This window comes from Doryrhamphus excisus, chromosome 8, assembly GCF_030265055.1.
Source record: "Doryrhamphus excisus isolate RoL2022-K1 chromosome 8, RoL_Dexc_1.0, whole genome shotgun sequence".
NCBI classification, from domain to species: domain Eukaryota; kingdom Metazoa; phylum Chordata; class Actinopteri; order Syngnathiformes; family Syngnathidae; genus Doryrhamphus; species Doryrhamphus excisus.
In genome coordinates, this window is record NC_080473.1 from 21052231 (window position 1) to 21075806 (window position 23576).

The 23576-nt window shown below is 33.1% G+C and overlaps 3 protein-coding genes across 12 annotated transcripts in view; 1 reads left to right on the top strand and 2 right to left on the bottom strand.

The window, feature by feature from the left end:
• stim1a (stromal interaction molecule 1a) overlaps positions 1-5190 on the bottom strand; it is a 32822-nt gene extending 27632 nt beyond the window's left edge. For 4 of the 6 annotated variants that reach the window (XM_058079708.1, XM_058079707.1, XM_058079706.1 and 1 more), the window contains exons 1-2: positions 5032-5190; positions 4022-4146 (exon numbers count right to left, since the gene is read on the bottom strand). In XM_058079708.1, the coding sequence (XP_057935691.1) occupies positions 4022-4118 (97 nt within the window). In that variant the 5' untranslated portion in view covers positions 4119-4146; positions 5032-5190. Of the gene's footprint in view, positions 1-4021; positions 4147-5000 lie in introns of all 6 variants that reach the window. The other 2 variants (XM_058079709.1, XM_058079711.1) reach the window with 2 other exon arrangements.
• A 1350-nt stretch (positions 5191-6540) lies between these two features.
• LOC131134432 (post-GPI attachment to proteins factor 2-like) lies at positions 6541-11845 on the bottom strand. 4 transcript variants are annotated; one of them, XM_058079716.1, is made up of 7 exons: positions 11598-11845; positions 11470-11519; positions 9789-9962; positions 9462-9711; positions 8608-8714; positions 7033-7141; positions 6541-6948 (listed from the first exon to the last, which is right to left on the bottom strand). In XM_058079716.1, exons 3-7 carry the CDS (start codon positions 9948-9950, stop codon positions 6818-6820), a joined length of 759 nt encoding a protein of 252 aa, XP_057935699.1. In that variant the 5' UTR covers positions 9951-9962; positions 11470-11519; positions 11598-11845; the 3' UTR covers positions 6541-6817. The 4 variants fall into 4 exon arrangements, with proteins under 4 accessions (XP_057935699.1, XP_057935700.1, XP_057935697.1 ...); XM_058079717.1 differs by lacking the exon at positions 11470-11519; XM_058079714.1 differs by lacking the exon at positions 11470-11519 and having other exon boundaries at positions 11594-11845.
• A 43-nt stretch (positions 11846-11888) lies between these two features.
• LOC131134431 (neuronal acetylcholine receptor subunit alpha-10-like) lies at positions 11889-23186 on the top strand. 2 transcript variants are annotated; one of them, XM_058079712.1, is made up of 5 exons: positions 11889-12030; positions 14727-14872; positions 16550-16704; positions 18159-18691; positions 21539-23186. In XM_058079712.1, exons 1-5 carry the CDS (start codon positions 11952-11954, stop codon positions 22162-22164), a joined length of 1539 nt encoding a protein of 512 aa, XP_057935695.1. In that variant the 5' UTR covers positions 11889-11951; the 3' UTR covers positions 22165-23186. The 2 variants fall into 2 exon arrangements, with proteins under 2 accessions (XP_057935695.1, XP_057935696.1); XM_058079713.1 differs by having other exon boundaries at positions 14727-14845.
• The last annotated feature ends 390 nt before the right edge of the window (positions 23187-23576 follow it).

Consider the following 23576-nt stretch of genomic DNA (forward strand, 5'->3'; position numbering starts at 1 on the left):
CGCAGTCCCCATCTGGGCTGCCCCTCGCTTAACCACCATAGACTGAACATAGGAGACCTTGTTGGGGATGCAGTGCCGATATGGAGGTGTGTGAAGACTAAGATAAACTGAACTGCGTTTGTGCAAAGAGTCAGTACAAAAACAAAAGGTTTGTGTATCTGCTGCTGGAAAGCACCAAACCAGATGGACAAGCTTTCCTGCGCTGTGGCTTGTTTAGACAAGGGCCCAATTTAAAAGCTTGGATTTATTGTTGTCTGTTTGACGACTCGTCGCTCAAAGTATTGACATGTTAGTGACACTGAAGGATGATGATATAATTACGTAATCGGGCAATCTGTCAGTGAAGCCTTATCGAATGATTCCCGACTTCCACGCACCGCCAAAGCACTTTCTCTCTTTCCTGAAGTCTCACAGAAAAAGCTGGTGATCCCACATATGGGAGACCTTGTTGGGAACGCACTGTAGATATGGAGCTGTGGGAAGCCACAAGATGTGTGGATAAGGCGTACGCAGCAGGTATTAGACAGGAATATTCTCTGGCTTTTAACTCGGAGTGAATCGTATGGTCCTGTGTCTTTTAGTACTTCCTTTTTATTTTAATTGGTTTTATTTTTTTATATTTTTTTGCTTTGCTTCTTGTTTTTAATATTTTAACATTTATTTTACTATTTTATTTCTTATTATATTAAAATTATTATTATTGAATAAATTATTAAATAAATAAATTGTATTTATTTATTATTAAATACATTATTATTATTAAAATTATTATATTATTTGATCTTTTAGTTTTGGATTAATTCAATTTGTGCCTTTATTGTATTTTATTTTTATTTTACTAGTTTGTGCAGCACTTTGTAAACTATTTTAATATTTATTTTACTATTTTATTTATTATCATATTAAAATAATTATTATTAAATAAATACATTTAATTTATTTATTATTAAATAAATTATTATTATTAAAATTATTATATTATTTGATCTTTTAGTTTGGGATTAATTCAATTTGTGCCTTTATTTATTGTATTTTATTTTTACTTCATTTTACTAGTTTGTGCAGCACTTTGTAAACTATTTTAATATTTATTTTACTATTTTATTTATTATTATATTAAAATTATTATTATTAAATAAATACATTTAATTTATTTATTATTAAATAAATTATTATTATTAAAATTATTATACTATTTCATCTTTTAGTTTTGGATTAAATTCAATTTGTGCCTTTATTTATTGTATTTTATTTTTACTTGCTTTTACTAGTTTGTGCAGCACTTTGGAAACTATTTTAATATTTATTTTACTATTTTATTTCTTATTATATTAAAATTATTATTAAATAAATAATTAAATAAATAGATGTAATTTATTTATTATTAAATAAATTATTATTATTATTATAATTATAGGCTCCAGCACCCCCCGCGACCCTCGTGAGGAAAAAGCGGTAGAAAATGAATGAATGAATGAACAACAAGACACACACACACACACAGACACACACAGACACACAGTGGGGCACCGCCACAGAGCTCCTAGCCACCCCAGTCAGTAAGCCCCACAAGAGGAGACACCCCAGCCCCCAGCGCAGAGAGCCCCCACTGAGGAAACACTGGATATTTGGGATAAGAAATAAGAATATAGAAAGTATATATAGCAATAAACATAAAACTTTAAAAAATGTCAATAAAAAAAAAAAAACAAAAAAAAAAAACATATGGTGGTAGTGTGTGTTTATTTTATTTTTCTCGAGTGCTCAACTTCTTTTTAAACTTGTGTGACTATAATTAAAAAATAAAAATAAACCGCAGTATCACACTGGCATTAGCCGAAAAGTCTATTTAATTTATTTTTTTTTTTTGCAATGTGACAGCATGTGGCCATTAATTGCCGTCACCGACACGCTGCATGACGTTTGCAGCAGACTAATTCGCCGTGCGATGTTCGCATACCATTTAGCGCTCTCTTTATTCCCGGAGGAATGTTATGTTACATGTTATGACAAGCAAGAGAGACTGAACAGAAAGTAACGTTTGAATCCTTGCAACTGGGGCACTGAGTTTGTGCAAAGAGTCGGTACAAAACAAACCAAAAAAAAAAAAAAAGTTTGTGTATCTGCTGCGGGAAAGCACCAATCCGGAAGGTCAAAATACCAATAATGCACACACTGGATCACCATGGTAACAACAAAAATGACAGGTGGCTATGTGAAAAGCTTCACCTGCTGCGACTCTCATACAACCAACTCGGTATTTTTTCTACTCATTTGCCTTGCAAAAAAAAAAAAAAACTCAGACAACAAGATAAGAGATTTGCAAACCAGTCAGCCTGCTTTTTTTTTTTTTTTTTAAGAGAACTCCAGTTATGCAAGACGTCAACCGTAGATTGCAGAAGCCATAAGGCCTCAATGGTGCACAATATATGGAGGACCAAAACTGCCAAAATAATAAATAAATAAAAGTGAAAATAAAAACAAAAATGAAAAAAAAATCAAAAAATTAAATACACAAAAATAAATATAAATGGAAATAAAAACAAAAATAAAAAATATATACATAAATAAATAAATAAAAGCAAAAATAAATACAAAAATAAAAAACAAGATTCAAAAATTAAAAATAAATACAAAAATAAATGTAGAAATAAATACAAAAATAAATATATAAATAGAATTACATATCAATAAATAAATAAAAGCACTCTGCTCTCATATGTATTTATTTCATGCTGCAGACAATGTCAGCTTGAAATGCAGAAGGAAAAACTATTCAAATGAGGGGGCGGTCCTAAGTGTGTCTTGGGTTGAACTGTTCGCCTATTGGTTGATCGACATGTGAGTGCGAAAATCGACTAGGTATGCCCTGCAAACGGCCACAGCAAGAGGAAGTCACCACACCACTCTCAATGGCGGTAAATATGGCTGCAATCTCCAGGGATCTCCGTTTGCTAGCAGATATTTCGGATAATGCTTCCCCGGATTACCTGCTTTTCCGGGTGGAAGCCTTATTGGAGCCTGATCTCTCTCTCCTCCCCGACGGAGCTTTTTCGCACTCACATCTCGGGAAAGAAGTAATACTTGACCATGTGTGTAAGAATTGTGTGCAAACCACACACATTCCACAAATGCACAACAATAATGAAAACCACATTTCAAATACTTGACCATATTTATTCTAATAGGGTTCTAAAATATAGCTAAAATATATAAAAATATAGCTATAGCTAAGGTGGAATTTCCACTTTAGTGATAAAACACAGGTGGACTTACACCAAAGTAATAATTTATCTTTACTGTAACATCACTGATCAACATCAGCGCCGTACACTCTCCAGAGCAGCAGACATTTACGGTGTTTTAGTAAAAAAAAAAAAAAATCCTAAACATTTCAACACTGACCTGAAAAAGAATGAAAGGATTGCGGGGGATCGAGAACAAAGTACTGCTTTTAAAAAACGTCCCTTTTTGTGTGTGTCGCTGTCCTGAATACAAGGAGCACCAACACTGGACAAAGTCCAAACAAACAAAGAGAGATAAGAGTGAGTATGTAAATTATTTATTATAATTTAAATTTCCCGGGAAAAAATATTTAAATTTGGGAAAATTCAGTCATCAACTTAACGACTAATTTTTAATTTTTTTTTGTCTTTGTGACACCCTTTTTGATAAACTACACTGCCTTTCCGACTATGGATTGAATTACAGTCTTCATGAAAGCTCATTATATTTTCAAAATCCATAAAGTCTTAAAGATTGCTTAGAAATCCCGCTCCACCATAACTCTACAAATGATAAACAACACCGGCGGGCCATTAGGTCAACTGCTTCCTGTCTGACTAAGCGGTTTGATGTTTGTTAGAGGACGTGGCTTATTGGAGAATGCGGGCCGTACTATTCTCAGCATGGCTACAAATAGTACCTGCATAATCACAAAAGACGCATGCGGACAGAGTACTGCAAAAGTATAGCCGCTAAACTTTTTAAACACCAATTAATATCATCACTGATTGCTCACCTGATATTCCATTTTCGGCGATGTGGCCATCCGAACTTGATTTATCTGTCTGACTTCCTCCGATTAGACACAAGTAAAATATCCACAAGGTCACCATTTTGTTGAACTCTGTGATTGCTTCACGGCTGAAAAGACAAGAGAATGGTGCTGAATCATTCTTGCATTATTCATTTGCAGTGCATCGGTGTTGGCAAGCGAGCGTTGCTTTCTAATGTCATCAGAACAGGAAGTGCAGCAATATTACCTCAGAAGACAAGGAAATGGTTGCACAAACATGATTACTTCCCAAATGAGACTCTCATGGTCATTTAAATGTGTCAAATAAAAGCTATTTGTGCTCCTCGGGGAAATATGATTATGAATTATAAATATGATAATGAAAACTAACATTTGCTCTGTGCAAACATTGAAGAGACAGTGACTAAAAACATCCATTTGGAAGTGTACTGTTCACGTAATCCAGCTCGCAGATTCGTTTTTTTGTATATAAAATATTATTATTATTTTACCTTATTCCATCACGCTGTGCTTGTTGAATTGTTATTTTTTTAGCCACTTTGTGCTATCGGCACATTATCAACATAATACTTCACATTAGCTGATATGTGTATTATTTACCGCTATGTAGCTCAATTACTCTTGTCCTGTTTAAAAATGTGGCGAATCTGCGAACGAGAAACTAAAAATTGATCTACAATAAATCACTGTAGTTTGTAAGCAAAAAAAAATGCCTACTAGCTAGCTAGATGACACATAAGCTAACGAGGAAGTGAACTCGCCCATCAGTTTCAATGTACTTACACATTATTCACATTAAAGCCTGTTAAGTGTTTTTTCTATTACGTTTATCGACTGTTAAAAGTCCCGGTGGGATGTTTACGACCACTTGATGTTGAGCTAAGTCGCCGCAAGTCAAGCTACCACATCTGCACGGTAAGTAGTAACACGCTGCGGCGTTCAATTGACAGGCAAAACTTACGTGTCATGAATAAGAGCCGTCAGATACGTACTTCTGTTAGTCGTGCATTGTCGTCGCAGTGGAAAACCGAGAGGAAGCAAAAAAACCAGGACGGCGCCCCCCTTCAAAGGTCTCTGGGTCTCTCCCCCCGACGGAGGGACTGAACCGAAAAAGCCGCAGAATGTGCAAGAGACAAGCTTGGTGGTCTTCTTCTACGCTTTGGTGTTGCCTGGGTTGTCCGGCAGCAACAGTCGCCCCCTAGAGTGTAGAGGTAGTACGGTTGCCGCTTCGCATAGCTCAATGTTGCCATCTTGTGGATAAGCAAATCACTTACTGTACTGTACTATACTATACTGGTGTGCTATTACTACTACTAATATTCTAATATAAAAAGCGATTATAATATAATATAATATAATATAATATAATATAATATAATATAATATAATATAATATAATATAATATAATATAATATAATATAATATGATATGATATGATATGATATGATATGATATGATATGATATGATATGATATGATATGATATGATATGATATGATATGATATGATATGATATTATATTATATTATATTATATTATATTATATTATATTATATTATATTATATTATATTATATTATATTATATTATATTATATTATATTATATATATTATATTTAATAATATTATATTTATATTATATAATATTATATTATTATATTATTATGATAATAATAATATACTATTATATCATTAGAATAATAATATATACTTTGTATTTAATACTATTATATTTAATTATATCATATCATATTATATGATATTATAATATAAAATAATATAATATATAATTATATTATATTATATTATAATTTATATTATTATATTATATTGTATTATATAATTATATTATATTATAATATTATAATATTATAATATATAATATTATATAATTATATTATATTATAATATTATAATATATAATATTATATAATTATATTATAATTTATTATTATAATAATAATAATATGTATACCTTGTATTTAATAATATTATATTATTATAATAATAATAATATGTATACCTTGTATTTAATAATATTATATTATATTATATTTAATAATATATTATATTATATTATATTATAATAATAATATATATACATTATATTTAATAATATTGTATTTAATTATATCATATCATATCATATGTTATCATATCATATAATATAATATAATATTATATAATATAATATTATATAATATTATATTATATTATATTATATTATATTATATTATATTATATTATATTATATTATATTATATTATATTATATTATATTATATTATATTATATTATATTATATTATATTATATTATATTATATTATATTATATTATATTATATTATATTATATTATATATTATTATATTATATTATATTATATTATATTATATATTATTATATTATATATTATTATATTATATTATATATTATTATTATTATAACATATTATTATCCAGTTTCAACAAGGATTACATTTAAAACAAGAGAAATCCCAATAAATAATGTGTGCTCTCCATTCTGCAATATGTATGTATTTATTGAAGTTTTTGATAATACTGCCAAGAACGGTCACTGTGGTACAAAAGTTGACATTTACATTGACGTGACACACTGTAATGTAAACCAACAAGCGGGACATGGAACCTCGCCTCACATCCACGTTGTTGTCTGGATTTCATCATAGAAACACGGAGCAAAAAGGCCTTCCATGTCCAAACCTTTGGCACCAGGCAGAAGGTCCATCTTGATACCTCCTACTCTTTTATGAGTCTCTAGTCAGAAAGCGTTGTCTTCTGAAGACGAAATGACCATCATCTCACGACCCCCGAAGTCCCAAACGGCCGTCAGGTGGAAGGCCATGTTGGAGAAGACAATGAGATACTCAAACAGAGCGAAGAACGTGTAGACTGTGGAGAGATTAATCGCTTGTCATTTTTAATCGTCTTTAACCTTTAATAATAATAATAATACTTATTTAATTTAATACTTACTCCCTGACTGACAGTACAGGTTGTGTTTGATGTAAAAGAAGCCGGCGAAAGCGCAGAAGCAAACGTTGAGAAGTAAAAAACGGACTTTCCAATGATGAGATTTAGCATCCTGGGACACAAAAAGGAAAACAACTGTAAAATAATTTTTTTAGCTTTTAGTTCTGTCAACATTTTGTGCGTCAGGTCAACAAAATTTTGCCAAAAGTTGCTGATACGTTCTGTAAAAAAATCCAAGTTGACTCAACTTAAAAAAAAAATTTCAACCCCGCTGCCTTAAAATTTGGATTAAATCTAACAAATTATTTCACGTTATTTCAACACACAATTAAGTTTCTCCAACTTAAAAGACCAAGTTCACGTGACTTATTGATTTGTATAAAAATTAAATTAAATTAAGTCAAGTCAAGTCAAGTCAAGTCAAGTCAAATCAAGTCAAACTAAACTAAACTAAACTAAACTAAACTAAACTAAACTAAACTAAACTAAACTAAACTAAACTAAACTAAACTAAACTAAACTAAACTAAACTAAACTAAACTAAACTAAACTAAACTAAACTAAACTAAACTAAACTAAACTAAACTAAACTAAACTAAACCAAACCAAATTAAATTAAATTAAATTAAATTAAATTAAATTAAATTAAATTAAATTAAATTAAATTAAATTAAATTAAATTAAATTAAATTAAATTAAATTAAATTAAATTAAATTAAATTAAATTAAATTAAATTAAATTAAATTAAATTAAATTAAATTAAATTAAATTAAATTAAATTAAATTAAATTAAATTAAATTAAATTAAATTAAATTAAATTAAATTAAATTAAATTAAATTAAATTAAATTAAATTAAATTAAATAAATAAATAATAATAATGGTCAAATAAATAAATATTTTTGTTGTAAAGAAGAAGGTGATACGTTCTGTAAAAAATTCCAAGTTGACCCAACTTAAAAAAATTTTAACCTCGCTGCCTTAAAATTTGGATTAAATCCAGCAAATTATTTCACGTTATTTCAACACACAACTAAGTTTCTCCAAATTAAAAGACCAAGTTCACAAGATCTTTTAATTTGGAGAAACTTAATTGTGAGTTGAAATTACCTGAATTAGACGAATTAGAAAAAGTGAGTTGAGATGACTTGAGTTCTATTGTTCATACAACAAAATATGTATTTGACCTAATAAAGATGTTAAAATTTAATTTAATTTAATTTAATTTAGTTTAGTTTAGTTTAGTTTAGTTTAGTTTAGTTTAGTTTAGTTTAGTTTAGTTTAGTTTAGTTTAGTTTAGTTTAGTTTTAATTTAATTTAATTTAATTTAATTTAATTTAATTTAATTTTATTTAATTTAATTTTATTTTATTTTATTTTATTTTATTTTATTTTATTTTATTTTATTTTATTTTATTTTATTTTATTTTATTTTATTTTATTTTATTTTATTTTATTTTATTTAAAAAGAAAGTTCCAAAAATTTTTAAGTTGAGTCAACTTGGATTTTTTTTACAGTGCACACATAAGAAATAATATAAACAATCAGAGAGGGGGGGAGGGGGGTGGTTGCTTACCTCAGGATTTAACGAGTACTTCTTAATGGCCTTCCATAAACGACACGTTATCAGCATGTTGATCAGCGAGCTTAAAATGAAGAGGATGAATCCTTCCTTGTGGACAACTTAGATATGAAAGATATGAAAACATGAAGTATCAACATAATTCCATAACATTTTCTTTAGCTTTTAATGTATGCATACTTTATATGATAGAAGCACTCAACTGCATGGGTGTACAAAGTGTGGCACAAAAGCTGTTTTTGGTTCTCGCTCATTTTCTAGCGGCTCTGCATATTCTAAAAATAACATAAATGAAGTATTATTGAGATATGTTATTAGACAGAGCTGCACGTTGGACGAGTGGTCGGCATGTTGGAGACACCGGGATCGAATCTCAGCTCTGTGTGGAGTTTGCATGCGTGGCTTTTCTCCCCCCGTTCCAAAAACATGCTAAGTTAATTAGCCACTCCAAATTGTCCATAGGTATGAATGTGAGTGTGAATGGTTGTTTGGTTGTTATATGTGCCCTGTGATTGGCTGGCCACCAGTCCGGGGTTGACCCCGCCTCTTGTTCAGCTAACCCTAATGGATGATATTTGCATTAGCTAGGCTAATGTGTTGAGGTTTTCAGCATATCCTGTAATGTCCATACAACAACAACAACATGCTAACTGTAGCTAAGTAAATAGCATGAAGCTAAAAGTATAATTTGACTAAAGACTAGGGAAGCTATACTTTGTTTTAGTAGTATTTTGTTTCTTTACAGTGAAAATGTTACTGTCGTGTACATTGTACTGGCAACAGTTTGACCCTGGAACAGACTAATTCAGTGTTTTTGACTTTCCATTTGTAATTGTGTAACTACTCACAGTACGTCTCTCTGGATGACACGTATGAAAGGAGCAGAAGTCCCAGGTTTTCCAAAACGGAGAAAGCCAGACTCAAGTAAGCGAGCGACCTTTCGGGGAACCTGGAAGTGAATCGCATCTTGTAGAACTTGAAGTAAATAAACGCCACCAGGAACCTCGGCGCTGAGTGCAGGCCAATGCAGAAACGCCATATGTGGCATTCGGGGCTCTGACTGATGGAGGCACTGATGGACGGCAGGTAGTTCTGAACCTGAAGAAACACCCAAAGATGATACTTCATCAGCAAACAACACGGACGTACGCCATTTTTTTAGTTGAAGTTCTTACGTGGCAGTGTGTGTACGTGGATTCATCGAAGTGATAAACAGAGGAAATAAGGACACAGGTGATAAGGCCCAGCAGTGGGAGGCACACGGTACACAGGACAAACGTGGTGAAGGAGATCCTGATGATGAGCGGCCTCTCGTGGTCGTAGGAGCCTGGTATCATCTTGATGTGGTTCTGGAACAACGACAACATCTGATTTATTATTATAATTATTATATCAAGTAATTATTACTCCGCTACGCTACTTGAGTGAGTTTTGGGAGTTTGTATTCGGAACCCCTGAAATACCAGCATTGTAAAAAAAAATTCAAGTTGACTCAACTTAAAAAAAATTGTAACCTTGTTGCCTTAAAATTTGGATTAAATCTAGAAAATTATGTCAGGTAATTTGAACTCACAACTAAGTTTCTTAAAAGATCAAGTTCACGTGATTTATTGCTTTTTCTTTTTCTTTTTAAATTAAATAAAATTAAATAAAATTAAATATAAAAAACTAAACTTAACTAAACTAAACCAAACCAAACCAAACCAAACCAAACCCAACCCAACCAAAATCAAATCAAATCAAATCAAATCAAATCAAATCAAATCAAATCAAATCAAATCAAATCAAATCAAATCAAATCAGATTAAATTAAATTAAATTCTAACATGGAAAATTTAATTTAATTTAATTAATTAATAAAATTTTAACATGGCAAATTTAATTTAATTTAATTTAATTTAATTTAATTTAATTTAATTTAATTTAATTTAATTTAATTTAATTTAATTTAATTTAATTTAATTTAATTTAATTTAATTTAATTTAATTTAATTTAATTTAATTTATTCATTCATTCATTTGCTACCACTTTTCCTCACGAGGGTCGCGGGGAGTGCTGGAGCCTATCCCAGCTGTCTTTGGGCGAGAGGCGGGGTACACCCTGGACTGGTGGCCAGCCAATCACAGGGCACATTAATTTAATTTAATTTAATTTAATGCTTTTCCTCACAAGGACCGAGGGTGGAATTGAACCCTGCTCTCCTAGCTGTGAGTTCTGCGCGCTAACCACTGATTTTGTCTAATTAGCTCAATTTCAATTACATTGAAATTAATTGAAAACGACTTGATGACTTGATTTACATTGTTGATACAACCAAAATATTTGGTTATTTTATTTTATTTTATTTTATTTTATTTTATTTTATTTTATTTTATTTTATTTTATTTTATTTTATTTTATTTTATTTTATTTTATTTTATTTTATTTTATTTTATTAGGAAGTGAACAAATGTAACAGTTAGTGATTGTAAAAGTACCAGATGGAGGGGTAGGATTTAATAAGCTTTGCTTCTTCCTACTCCTTTTGGACATGTGGAACTGGGAACTGATTATGGGATGCACTCAATTGGAATCTGATGCATGTTCAAATGAAATAAAACCATTACCAAATATATAAATACCTTATTAGTAAATAAATGAATATATATACAAACTATAACAGGCTATGACTATGATACAGTATGGATATATACAGGGATATAAATGACTATAGTATGGCTATTGCAGATTATACACATTATAAACAGTATGAACTATGAATATGACAAGCTATAATAACAGTAATATGTACAGTTAATGAATATTAATGCACATATTGTCAAAAACTGAGCCTTCTTGCATTGGATCTCGTGTACCTAATGAAGTGGCCTTGTAAAGATGGCTTCCATTGCGCTGATGGAGCTGACTGATGCAGGAAAAAAGACACGCACATTCTAAGGCATCACACGAAGAGACAAGAACAGAAGAACACGTTCGCACCCACTAGATGAGAGTCCAGTAATCCCAGTAGAGACGAGGCGCCAGTGGAATCCTTTGCAGCAAACCAGCAGCCTAAAGGAGGATGCGCTCAGGTCACGTGATAATAATACACGCGTGACCGAAGACTTATCCCATTCAAATGTGGCAACAAGATGAGTGGTTTTGATTTGAGGAGGCGCGGGAGCTGTCCTCGGTGCTGAAGCCAACAATCGATGGTGGCGGTGAGGCTACCCGTGACGTTCTTGCAGGCTTCCTGCCCCGCCTCTCCGGGCGCTGCGAGTTCACACACAAAACGCACCTCCGTGTGATGTTGCGCTGCTGTTTTTTGGCTTCTATGTTATTATTGTTATTTTAGTGAATGTCACATGGTTTCATCATGAAACGACTGGATTCCTCTACTTTATTTTGCTTGTTGCTTTGTGTCACAGGGTTGCCAGGTAAGTTTTAAAGCCGTTTTATCCTACAATGATACAATTAATGGAGATTTGTCCAAAACAACTAAAGAAAATATAATACAAATAATTATTTTCGTAATATTTTCTACATATATATACATATAATAAGCCTGCTCAGGCTTGCTCATATGTGAAAAACAGTAATTTATCATATATAAATAAATATTATACAAATAATAATTATATAATATAATATGAAATGCGTGTACTCACAAAAATATTTTTACTTAAACATTTTTTTTTTACAAAAATCAGACCTTCATAATGAACAAGCGTTTTTAAGACAAAAATAGAATGTAAATTCTACTTATATATATACGTATATATTATATTAATTATGTATTATATATATATATATTAATATTATATATATAAATAAAGGCTTGCTCATATGTGAAAAACAGTAATATATCATATATAAATAAATATTATACAAATAATAATTACATGATATAATATGAAATGCGTGTACTCACAAAAATGTTTTTACTTAATTTTTTTTTTTTACAAAAATCAGACCTTCCTAATGAACAAGCGTTTTTAAGACAAAAATAGAATATAATTTCTACTTATATATATTATATTATATTATATTATATTACTTTATATTATATTTCTTTATAAATTACATGAATTTATAAAATTTTTTCTTTAAAACGCTTGTTTATTAGGAAGGTCTGATTTTTGTTTTAAAAAATTATGTAAAAACATTTTTGTGAGTACACACATTTGATCATTAATACATTGCATTCAATTGATGGAAAACATAAAAATATTAGGTAAGTTTTAAAGCCGTTTTATCCAATAATGATACAATTAATGGAGACATTTGTCAAAAACAAATAAATAAAATGTAATACAAATATTTATTTTTGTAGTATTTTCTATGTGTGGATTATATGTAGATTTAATGCCCAATCTAATTTAAAAAAAAGTGCAATTAATTAATTTATGCGATATTTACTTTAATTTCTGTAGCTTTAAAAAAAATACCCACAATAATTTTCTTGATAATAATTTCACAATCTTTCTCAAAGAGTCCAGTCCTATCCAATGCATCTGCAGACTTGCATCCATCTGTTGAGGGATTTCAACGCCATCATAATCCCTACTGTGGGCCTTCTTTGCATCTCACTCGGAGCTTTTAGCGCATCTGCGATTCACAGAAAACATCTGGCTCATCCACATGTCCGAATCCAACCTCTAGTCCATGTGCTCTCATTGTTTTATTTTTATTTTATAGTTTACATTCATATTTAAAACAGCATCTTTTTATGTGTCATTTGGAATTGATATGAGATGTATCATTTAATATAAATAACATGCTGAAGGCACTTTAGATACTCCTTGGCAAGCTCCGGGAAAAGTCTGCTACTTTGTTGTAAATGTCTGATCACTTCCTGGTTATCCTGGGAATATCATCCTTCATCTTGTCGGGCAAATTCCTAAATCCATTCATTCATTCAGCACAGCATAAAAGTATGCTGTATACGTAAGTAAGTCTATAAGTAAGAAGTGCGTTTTATTGTCGAATTGGCAGAAATAATAACATCACATTTTTTACATAATTTCCGATGTACTTTTTTGTTAAATTTTGAACGTTGTAACTAATTTATGACTGTGTTATAATCTTGTATTACTTCAGAAATACTACTTATTTTCATGAGTTCAAGGCAATGAATAATGTATTATGGGAAGAACTTAGTTCAGTTACTTATTGGTATTGTATATTTCTTAGCTACCTTTGAGTGTTAAGTCGCTGTGTGATGATTAAGTATTTTAGTAATAATAATAATACATTTTATTTGTATAGCGCTTTTCAAAATACTCAAAGACACTTTACAGAAGAATGGAGTTGAATAAAAGCAAGTAAACGTAAAGTAAAAGATACATTAAAATACAACATTAATTCGTTAATACACAGTTAAAACATGAGAAAAGTGGGGCGGGGCACTTTTATCTTACAGGAGTGAGTCAGACTATTATTTTGAGTAACGTTAGTTCAGGTACTTATTGGTATTGTATATTTCTTAGCTACCTTTGAGTGTTAAGTCACATTGCAACTAATTTATGACTGCGTCATAATCTTGTATTACTTCAGAAATACTACTTATTTTCGTGAGGTCAAGGCAGGGAATAACGCATTATGGGAAGAAGTTAGTTCAGGTACTTATTGGTATTGTATATTTCTTAGCTACCTTTGAGTGTTAAGTCGCTGTGTGATGATTTAGACTTTTAATAATAATAATAATAATAATACATTTTATTTGTATAGCGCTTTTCAAAATACTCAAAGACACTTTACAGAGGAATGGAGTTGAATAAAAGCAAGTAAATGGAGTAAAATATACATTAAAATACAACATGAATTTGTTAATACACAGTTAAAACATGAGAAAAGTGGGGCGGGGCACTTTTATGTTACAGGAGTGAGTCAGACTATTATTTTGAGTAATCCCCATTATGTCGACAAACAGTGAAAAACTACTAGCATGAGGCGGCTATCTAACTCAGAAAACAGAGAGACTTCAAGAGTTCTTGTATAACATTCAGATTGATTTGCAAAATTTCAAAAAGTTCAGTTTTCCTTTAAAATTACGTACTTTTTAATCATTAAATTCAATGCAAATGTACAAATACTTTTTGTATAACATGTTTTATTTATCGTGTTCTCACAGCTAGCCGGTGCGCTCACAGCAAATATGCACAGAAGCTCCTGACCGATCTGTTCGCCAACTACACGAGTGCGCTGAGGCCGGTGCAGGACACCGACGACATACTGAACGTCACGCTGCAGGTCACGCTATCGCAAATTATCGACATGGTAAAATCCAAAAAGGGTACACAGTAGAATTAGTAGAAAAAACCCACTAAACTACACATAATTGACAGAAAAATATTCAAGACTGAACAGCACCTCTGGTGGTTGGAACCTAGTACTGCACTCATTTTGCTATACATGCTTTAATTATAGCTAAGGGACATTTATTTACCGAAGCCATTGTTGTGTTATTTGGTGACTTTATTTGAGGAAATTCTTAGTTAATAGACTAGGCCAGGGGTCGGCAACCTGCGGCTTCAGAGCCACATGAGGCTCTTTGGTTATTTTCTGCATGAATACATTACATTGTTTATGGGAGCTCTATGGGCAATTTTACTTTACATATTATGTACTGTTTATTGGCTGTTGGAAGATAAGGTAGCTAGCTAGCAAGCTACACTTCCAAGTCCTCAATGGAGCATCGCTGGATATTCTTCCAGGTGGCTCCATTTTACAGTTTTGAGTTGCAACAATGTTTTTTTTTTTTTAATATTTTTTTATTTCGAACATGAAAAACATCCAAAGCACAAAAAACAACCAAAATCATTCATTCATTTATATATTTGGGATTGGTTTAATTTCATTTGAACATGCATCAGATTTCAATTGAGTGCATCCCATAATAAGTTCCCAGTTCCACATGTCCAAAAGGAGTAGGAAGAAGCAAAGCTTATTAAATCCTACCCCTCCATCTGGTACTTTTACAATCACTAACTGTTACATTTGTTCACTTCCTGCTTTTATTTTATTTTATTTTATTTTATTTTATTTTATTTTATTTTATTTTATTTTATTTTATTTTATTTTATTTTATTTTATTTTATTTTATTTTATTTATTTATTTTTTATTTTTTTAATTTAATTTAATTTAATTTAATTTAATTTAATTTAATTTAATTTAATTTAATTTAATTTAATTTAATTTAATTTAATTTAATTTAATTTAATTTAATTTTTCATTCATTCATTTTCTACCGCTTTTTCCTCACGAGGGTCGCGGGGGGTGCTGGAGCCTATCCCAGCTGTCTTCGGGCGTAAGGCGGGGTACACCCTGGACTGGTGACCAGCCAATCACAGGGCACATATAGACAAACAACCATTCACACTCACATTCATACCTATGGACAATTTGGAGTGGCTAATTAACCTAGCATGTTTTTGGAATGTGGGAGGAAACCGGAGTACCCGGAGAAAACCCACGCATGCACGGGGAGAACATGCAAACTCCACACAGAGATGACCGAGGGTGGAATTAAACCTGGGTCTCCTAGTTGTGTGGCCTGCGTGCTAACCACTCGGACGCAATGCAGCCTAACCAGTAATATTGTTGATCTAAATGCCCTTACATGCTAAACAGATTTATTTAATTTTATTTAATTTTATTTTTTATTTATTTTTAATTTAATTTTATTTTTTTAATTTTATTTTTTTAATTTAATTTTATTATTTTATTTTATTTTATTTTATTTTATTTTATTTTATTTTATTTTATTTTATTTTATTTTATTTTATTTTATTTTATTTTATTTCATTTTATTTCATTTTATTTCATTTTATTTTATTTTATTTTATTTTATTTACTATGGGTACCATAGTAAGTGTCAATATAATGATAGGCCCACTCCTAACTGGTCAATGTGTTTTTCCGTTTAATCCCATCAAATGAACAATGTCTTGCAGGACGAGCGAAACCAAATTCTGACCGCTTACTTGTGGATAAGGCAAGTCTGGCTGGATGCACATCTTAAATGGAGTAGAGACGACTACGATGGCCTCGATACCATCCGTATACCTAGCAGTTATGTATGGAGACCTGATATTGTCCTATATAACAAGTAGGTCGGACTGGTGTCGAGTTACCATGTTGTTGTCAGTACAAAAAAGGCACAAGATGGACATTGAAGGAATTATTCATGGGAGTCTGTTTTTATGGCACCGGTAAATGTCATGATAAAAAAAACAAAAATACAAAAAAAACACAATAATAGTAATATGTTGATTTTATGTAGAGATGACATAGCGGGCCGAAATGGAAGCGTCCTGATGCTTATTATTATTATTCTTCTCCTCTGTGTTCTTTTCACATATTGGTAATGGTAATGGTTTTATTATTAATAAGCAAAGCTTATTAAATCCTACCCCTCCATCTGGTACTTTTACAATCAGTAACTGTTACATTTGTTCACTTCCTGCTTTCCTAATATAATTTAAGTTTTTATTTAATTTTAATTTTAATTTTAATTTTAATTTTAATTTTAATTTTAATTTTAATTTTAATTTTAATTTTAATTTTAATTTTAATTTTAATTTTAATTTTAATTTTAATTTTAATTTTAATTTTAATTTTAATTTTAATTTTAATTTTAATTTTAATTTTGAGCTAGGCTCTGGGCAAGGCTGGGCCACATCAGGTTTTCCAAAAAAAAAAAAATAACACATTTATTAAAAACAGAAAAATATACAAACTTTTTCAGTGCTTTGGTTCCGATTTTCCACAATAAAAGCTCTGATAAAACATTCCACTGTTCTCAAATATCTTAATTTTTATTTTTCTGCACAAAATAAGATGAAAAATAAATAAACAAATCAAGAATAAAGAAAATCAATCAATCAGTAATAAATAAATATAATAATAATAAAAGCCCTAATAGAGCCGTGTAGACATGACAAAACACGACTATAGTCACATTTATACTCTTTTTATTTACAACATATTGCGCAACTGCAGGGTCTTGAGACACATGCTAACTCGCAAACTAGAGAGCTAGCGACCTAAACGGTAGCCTTCAAGTTATTTCCTTTCAACTTAAATAGCCAAAAACTTACCACTTCCACACGGATAGGGAGGATAACTATTAACAGTTATTTAACCTTTAACATGAACATTAATCAAACGTAATAATTTTTTCTGGGTACATGATACCATACAGCATCCATATCAAACTTTAACATTAAACTTTCATATCAAGGCGGGGGCCTCAAACTAGTGTCCTGCGGGCCACATTTGGCCCACGTGTTTGAGACCCCTGATCTACTTCCTGTGTTCTGAGGAGCTCCATTTTAGAAGAAAAAGTTATTTTTTGCTTCTTTGGACTTGATTAGAATCAGACGTGCATTACCGGGTTGTCATAAAACAGATGCAGAAGCTGAGGAACGAGTTCAATCCCCCGAAAGAGTGTGGACCCGTCCCTCAGTGGGTGCACTTGTGCCTTTTTACACAATCCCAAATATTCAAAAGTGCCGTGAAATTGAACTGTCTTCTACTTGATGGATATTTCTTGACTTCTAGCGCTGATGACCACTTCACGGGTTCCATGGACACCAACGTGGTGATCCGCCATGACGGTCAGATCACATGGGACTCGCCGGCCATCACCAAAAGCTCCTGCAAAGTGGACGTGTCTTTTTTTCCCTTTGATGCTCAGCAGTGCAGGTTCACATACGGTTCCTGGACCTACAACGGCAACCACTTGGACATCCTGAACGCAATGGAGAGCGCCGACCTTGCAGACTTGGTGGACAACGTGGAATGGGAGGTGCTGGGAATGCCGGCCAAGCGGAATGTGATTCTTTACGGATGCTGCGCCGACCCGTACCCGGATATCACCTACACCTTGAAACTCAAAAGAAGGGCGTCATTTTATGTCTTCAACTTATTGATACCCTGCGTCATGATCTCGTTCCTGGCTCCTCTGGGTTTCTACTTACCTGCTGACTCCGGAGAGAAGGTGTCGTTGGGTGTTACGGTGATGCTGGCGCTGACTGTGTTTCAGCTGTTGGTTGCGGAGATCATGCCGCCATCGGAGAATGTACCGCTCATTGGTAGGCAAAAGAGTCATTACTGTTGTGTAGTAATAATAATAATAATAATAATAATAATAATAACTGGAAAATTCCAGCGGAAATTTTGATGGGCTTGCCACCTGTGCTGTGAACCTCGGGCCCGGTGCGCCAACGGCTACCGTGCTAGCACCTAGCAAGACAGCCTCAAGTACCGAAAAGGTTGATGCAGTCCCATAGTGTCCCCACATCATGCCATTGTCTATCTGCCTTTAGAAATTAGTAAATTAGCTAAAATGCTAACATGCTAACGGCTACCATGCTAGCACCTAGCAAGAGGGCCTCAAGTTTAGAAACTGCCAAGGTTGTCCTATAACCTCCCTGCATCATGCCATGTGTGTATTTGCCTTTAAACATGAGTAAATTAGCTTAAATGCTAACATGCTAACAGTCATCATGCTAGCACCTAGCAAGAGGGCCTCAAGTTTAGAAAGTGCCAAGGTTGTCCTATAACCTTCCTACATCATGCCATGTGTCTATTTGCCTTTAGAAATGAGTAAATTAGCTAAAATGCTAACACACTAACAGTCATCATGCTAGCACCTAGCAAGAGAGCCTCAAGTTTAGAAACTGCCAAGGTTGTCCTATAACCTTCCTACATCATGCCATGTGTGTATTTGCCTTTAAACATGAGTAAATTAGCTTAAATGCTAATATGCTAACAATTAGCATTTAGCCACAGGGAGAGTTGAGAAGTTTATCTCAAAAACGAGCCGTTAATCACGTTTCTACGTGGTCGTATGGCTGAGCTACAAGACTGTGCAAGCAGCAGTCTATGGGCTTGCATTACTGAGCAAGCCCATAATAATAGCTAAACATCACAAGGAATAACAATATGGGCTTGCTCGGTAATGCAAGCCCATAGACAACTGAGCAAGCCCATAATAATAACTAAACATCACAAGGAATAACAATATGGGCTTGCTCGGTAATGCAAGCCCATAGACAACTGAGCAAGCCCATAATAATAACTAAACATCACAAGGAATAACAATATGGGCTTGCTCAGTAATGCAAGCCCATAGACAACTGAGCAAGCCCGTAATAATAACTAAACATCACAAGGAATAACAATATGGGCTTGCTCAGTAATGCAAGCCCATAGACAACTGAGCAAGTCCATAATAATAACTAAACATCACAAGGAATAACAATATGGGCTTGCTCGGTAATGCAAGCCCATAGACAACTGAGCAAGCCCATAATAATAGCTAAACATCACAAGGAATAACAATATGGGCTTGCTCGGTAATGCAAGCCCATAGACAACTGAGCAAGCCCGTAATAATAACTAAACATCACAAGGAATAACAATATGGGCTTGCTCAGTAATGCAAGCCCATAGACAACTGAGCAAGCCCATAATAATAACTAAACATCACAAGGAATAACAATATGGGCTTGCTCAGTAATGCAAGCCCATAGACAACTGAGCAAGCCCATAATAATAACTAAACATCACAAGGAATAACAATATGGGCTTGCTCAGTAATGCAAGCCCATAGACAACTGAGCAAGCCCGTAATAATAGCTAAACATCACAAGGAATAACAATATGGGCTTGCTCGGTAATGCAAGCCCATAGACAACTGAGCAAGCCCATAATAATAACCAAACATCACAAGGAATAACAATATGGGCTTGCTCGGTAATGCAAGCCCATAGACAACTGAGCAAGCCCATAATAATAACTAAACATCGTAAGGAATAACAATATGGGCTTGCTCGGTAATGCAAGCCCATAGACAACTGAGCAAGCCCATAATAATAACTAAACATCGTAAGGAATAACAATATGGGCTTGCTCGGTAATGCAAGCCCATAGACAACTGAGCAAGCCTGTAATAATAACTAAACATCACAAGGAATAACAATATGGGCTTGCTCAGTAATGCAAGCCCATAGACAACTGAGCAAGCCCGTAATAATAACTAAACATCACAAGGAATAACAATATGGGCTTGCTCAGTAATGCAAGCCCATAGACAACTGAGCAAGTCCATAATAATAACTAAACATCACAAGGAATAACAATATGGGCTTGCTCGGTAATGCAAGCCCATAGACAACTGAGCAAGCCCATAATAATAGCTAAACATCACAAGGAATAACAATATGGGCTTGCTCGGTAATGCAAGCCCATAGACAACTGAGCAAGCCCATAATAATAACTAAACATCACAAGGAATAACAATATGGGCTTGCTCAGTAATGCAAACCCATAGACAACTGAGCAAGCCCATAATAATAACTAAACATCACAAGGAATAACAATATGGGCTTGCTCGGTAATGCAAGCCCATAGACAACTGAGCAAGCCCGTAATAATAACTAAACATCACAAGGAATAACAATATGGGCTTGCTCAGTAATGCAAGCCCATAGACAACTGAGCAAGCCCGTAATAATAACTAAACATCACAAGGAATAACAATATGGGCTTGCTCAGTAATGCAAGCCCATAGACAACTGAGCAAGCCCGTAATAATAACTAAACATCACAAGGAATAACAATATGGGCTTGCTCAGTAATGCAAGCCCATAGACAACTGAGCAAGCCCGTAATAATAACTAAACATCACAAGGAATAACAATATGGGCTTGCTCAGTAATGCAAGCCCATAGACAACTGAGCAAGCCCATAATAATAACTAAACATCACAAGGAATAACAATATGGGATTGCTCAGTAATGCAAGTCCCATAGACTGCTGCTTAGCAGCAAGCCCCATAGACTGCTGCTTAGCAGCTTAAATAGACTTTTCTATTTATGGGCTTGCATTACTGAGCAAGCCCATAAATAGAAAAGTCCTGTTTCTTGTGTCTACAGGAAAGTACTACATCGCCACCATGACCATGATCACAGCCTCCACGGCTTTGACTATCTTCATCATGAATATCCACCACTGCGGCCCGGACGCCAAACCAGTCCCCATGTGGGCCAAGAAGGTCATTCTACAGTACTTGGCGAGAATATGTTTCGTTTATGAAGTCGGCGAGAACTGCTTGTCTACTCGGGATGCTTCAGTAGTGAACCGCAACATGAACGGCCGAGTGGGGGCCTCCATGGAGGACCGTACGTTTGTAACGGAAAGGGGGCACGAGGAAGCCGGCTTGGATCAACTCATGAGTCCTGATGAGTCCTCGATGGGCGTCAACCCTACTAATCACTTCAACTTCTGGAAAAATGGTGCGTTTGTGAGTCCTGATTGTGAGGATTCGGCCGCCGGGATGAGATACCGGAAAGGCGGAGTCAGCGAAGTCAATAAAGACGAGAGATTGCTGATTCTGCCCAACGTTGAGTACATCGCCAACTACTACAAAGAGCAGAGGGCCACCCAGAAGAGGACTGGGGAGTGGAAGAAGGTGGCCAAGGTTTTAGATCGCTTCTTCATGTGGTTGTTCTTCATTATGGTCTTTTTCATGAGTCTTCTCATCATCGGGAAAGCCGTCTGAATCCCAGTTATTCATAATCCCGAAAAATCCTTTCCAGATGCTGGAACTGCTCCAATGAACGCCACGAATTCTCCGATTCACGAGTCTCCAGATGCATGGTTTCCAAAAGCACTCAGGAGCTTCATCTACCTCACTTATGTATATTTGTTGTCTTAATGCTGACTGAGCAATTTACCGCTACTAACCTTTCCACTTTCTCATGCATACTACATTATTATTATTATTAAAGTCATTCCAATCGCCCGCTTCCAATTAATGTCTCTTGTATTTGAGCATTTATGGTATTTTTTTCTATAGAGGACAATGGACGGCTTTCACCATCTTTAATGTTTAACCCTTGGATGCATAAGTGGGTCAAAAATGACCCGGTCAGGTTGTTTTCTTGAAATATCTTCATAATGAAAATTTTTTATCATTTCATATTCCTAGTATTCCTCAAAAAACATGTTTTTAATATCATGCCTAACACATTTTAACTTAACTTTTATGCATTTTAAGAAATTTTAAGAAATCTTAAATAAGTGGGTCAAAAATGACCCGGTCAGTTTGTTTTCTTGAAATATCTTCATAATGAAAATTTGTTATCATTTCATATTCCAGGTATTCCTCAAAAAACATGTTTTTGATATCATGCCATTCATATTTTTAACTTATCTTTTATACATTTTAAGAAATTTTCGTTTTTGTGTTACTACCCCAACCTTCCATAAGTGGGTCAAAAATGACCTGGTCAGGTTGTTTTCTTGAAATATCTTCGTAATGAACATTTCTTTATCATTTCATATTCCTAGTATTCCTCAAAAAACATATTTTTGATATCATGCCATTCACATTTTTAACTTAACTTTTATGCATTTTAAGAAATTTTAAGAAATCTTCCTTAAGTGGGTCAAAAATGACCCGGTCAGGTTGTTTTCTTGAAATATCTTCGTAATGAAAATTTTTTATCATTTCATATTCCAGGTATTCCTCAAAAAACCTATTTTTGATATCATGCCATTGACATTTTTAACTTCCCTTTATGCAACACACAATGGATCCTCCCATTTTCTATTGTTGTACGGGGTCATTTTCTTTTTCAAAGATGTAAAAAAGTGAAAAATGAAGATGTTTCTAACATGAAATCATTCTTGTGTGGTCCTAAATATAATACTAAATATCATACAAGTGATTATTCCTAACCAAAATGGCAAAATTGTCCTAAAAAGGCATTGATTCTAGTATGGGTGATTTTTGATCCACTTATGGAAGAGTGGAGGGTCCAGTCACTCGTGCATTTAAGACTTAAGTGGGCGTCTTGCGTGTCCTTGGGTCCAAAGGTAATTTCCAGCAGCAATTAGAAGGTCAAATCAATTATGGAAGCCACTTAGGGTCCATGATGTCCATACTGAGCCTCCTGGGAGGTACTATTA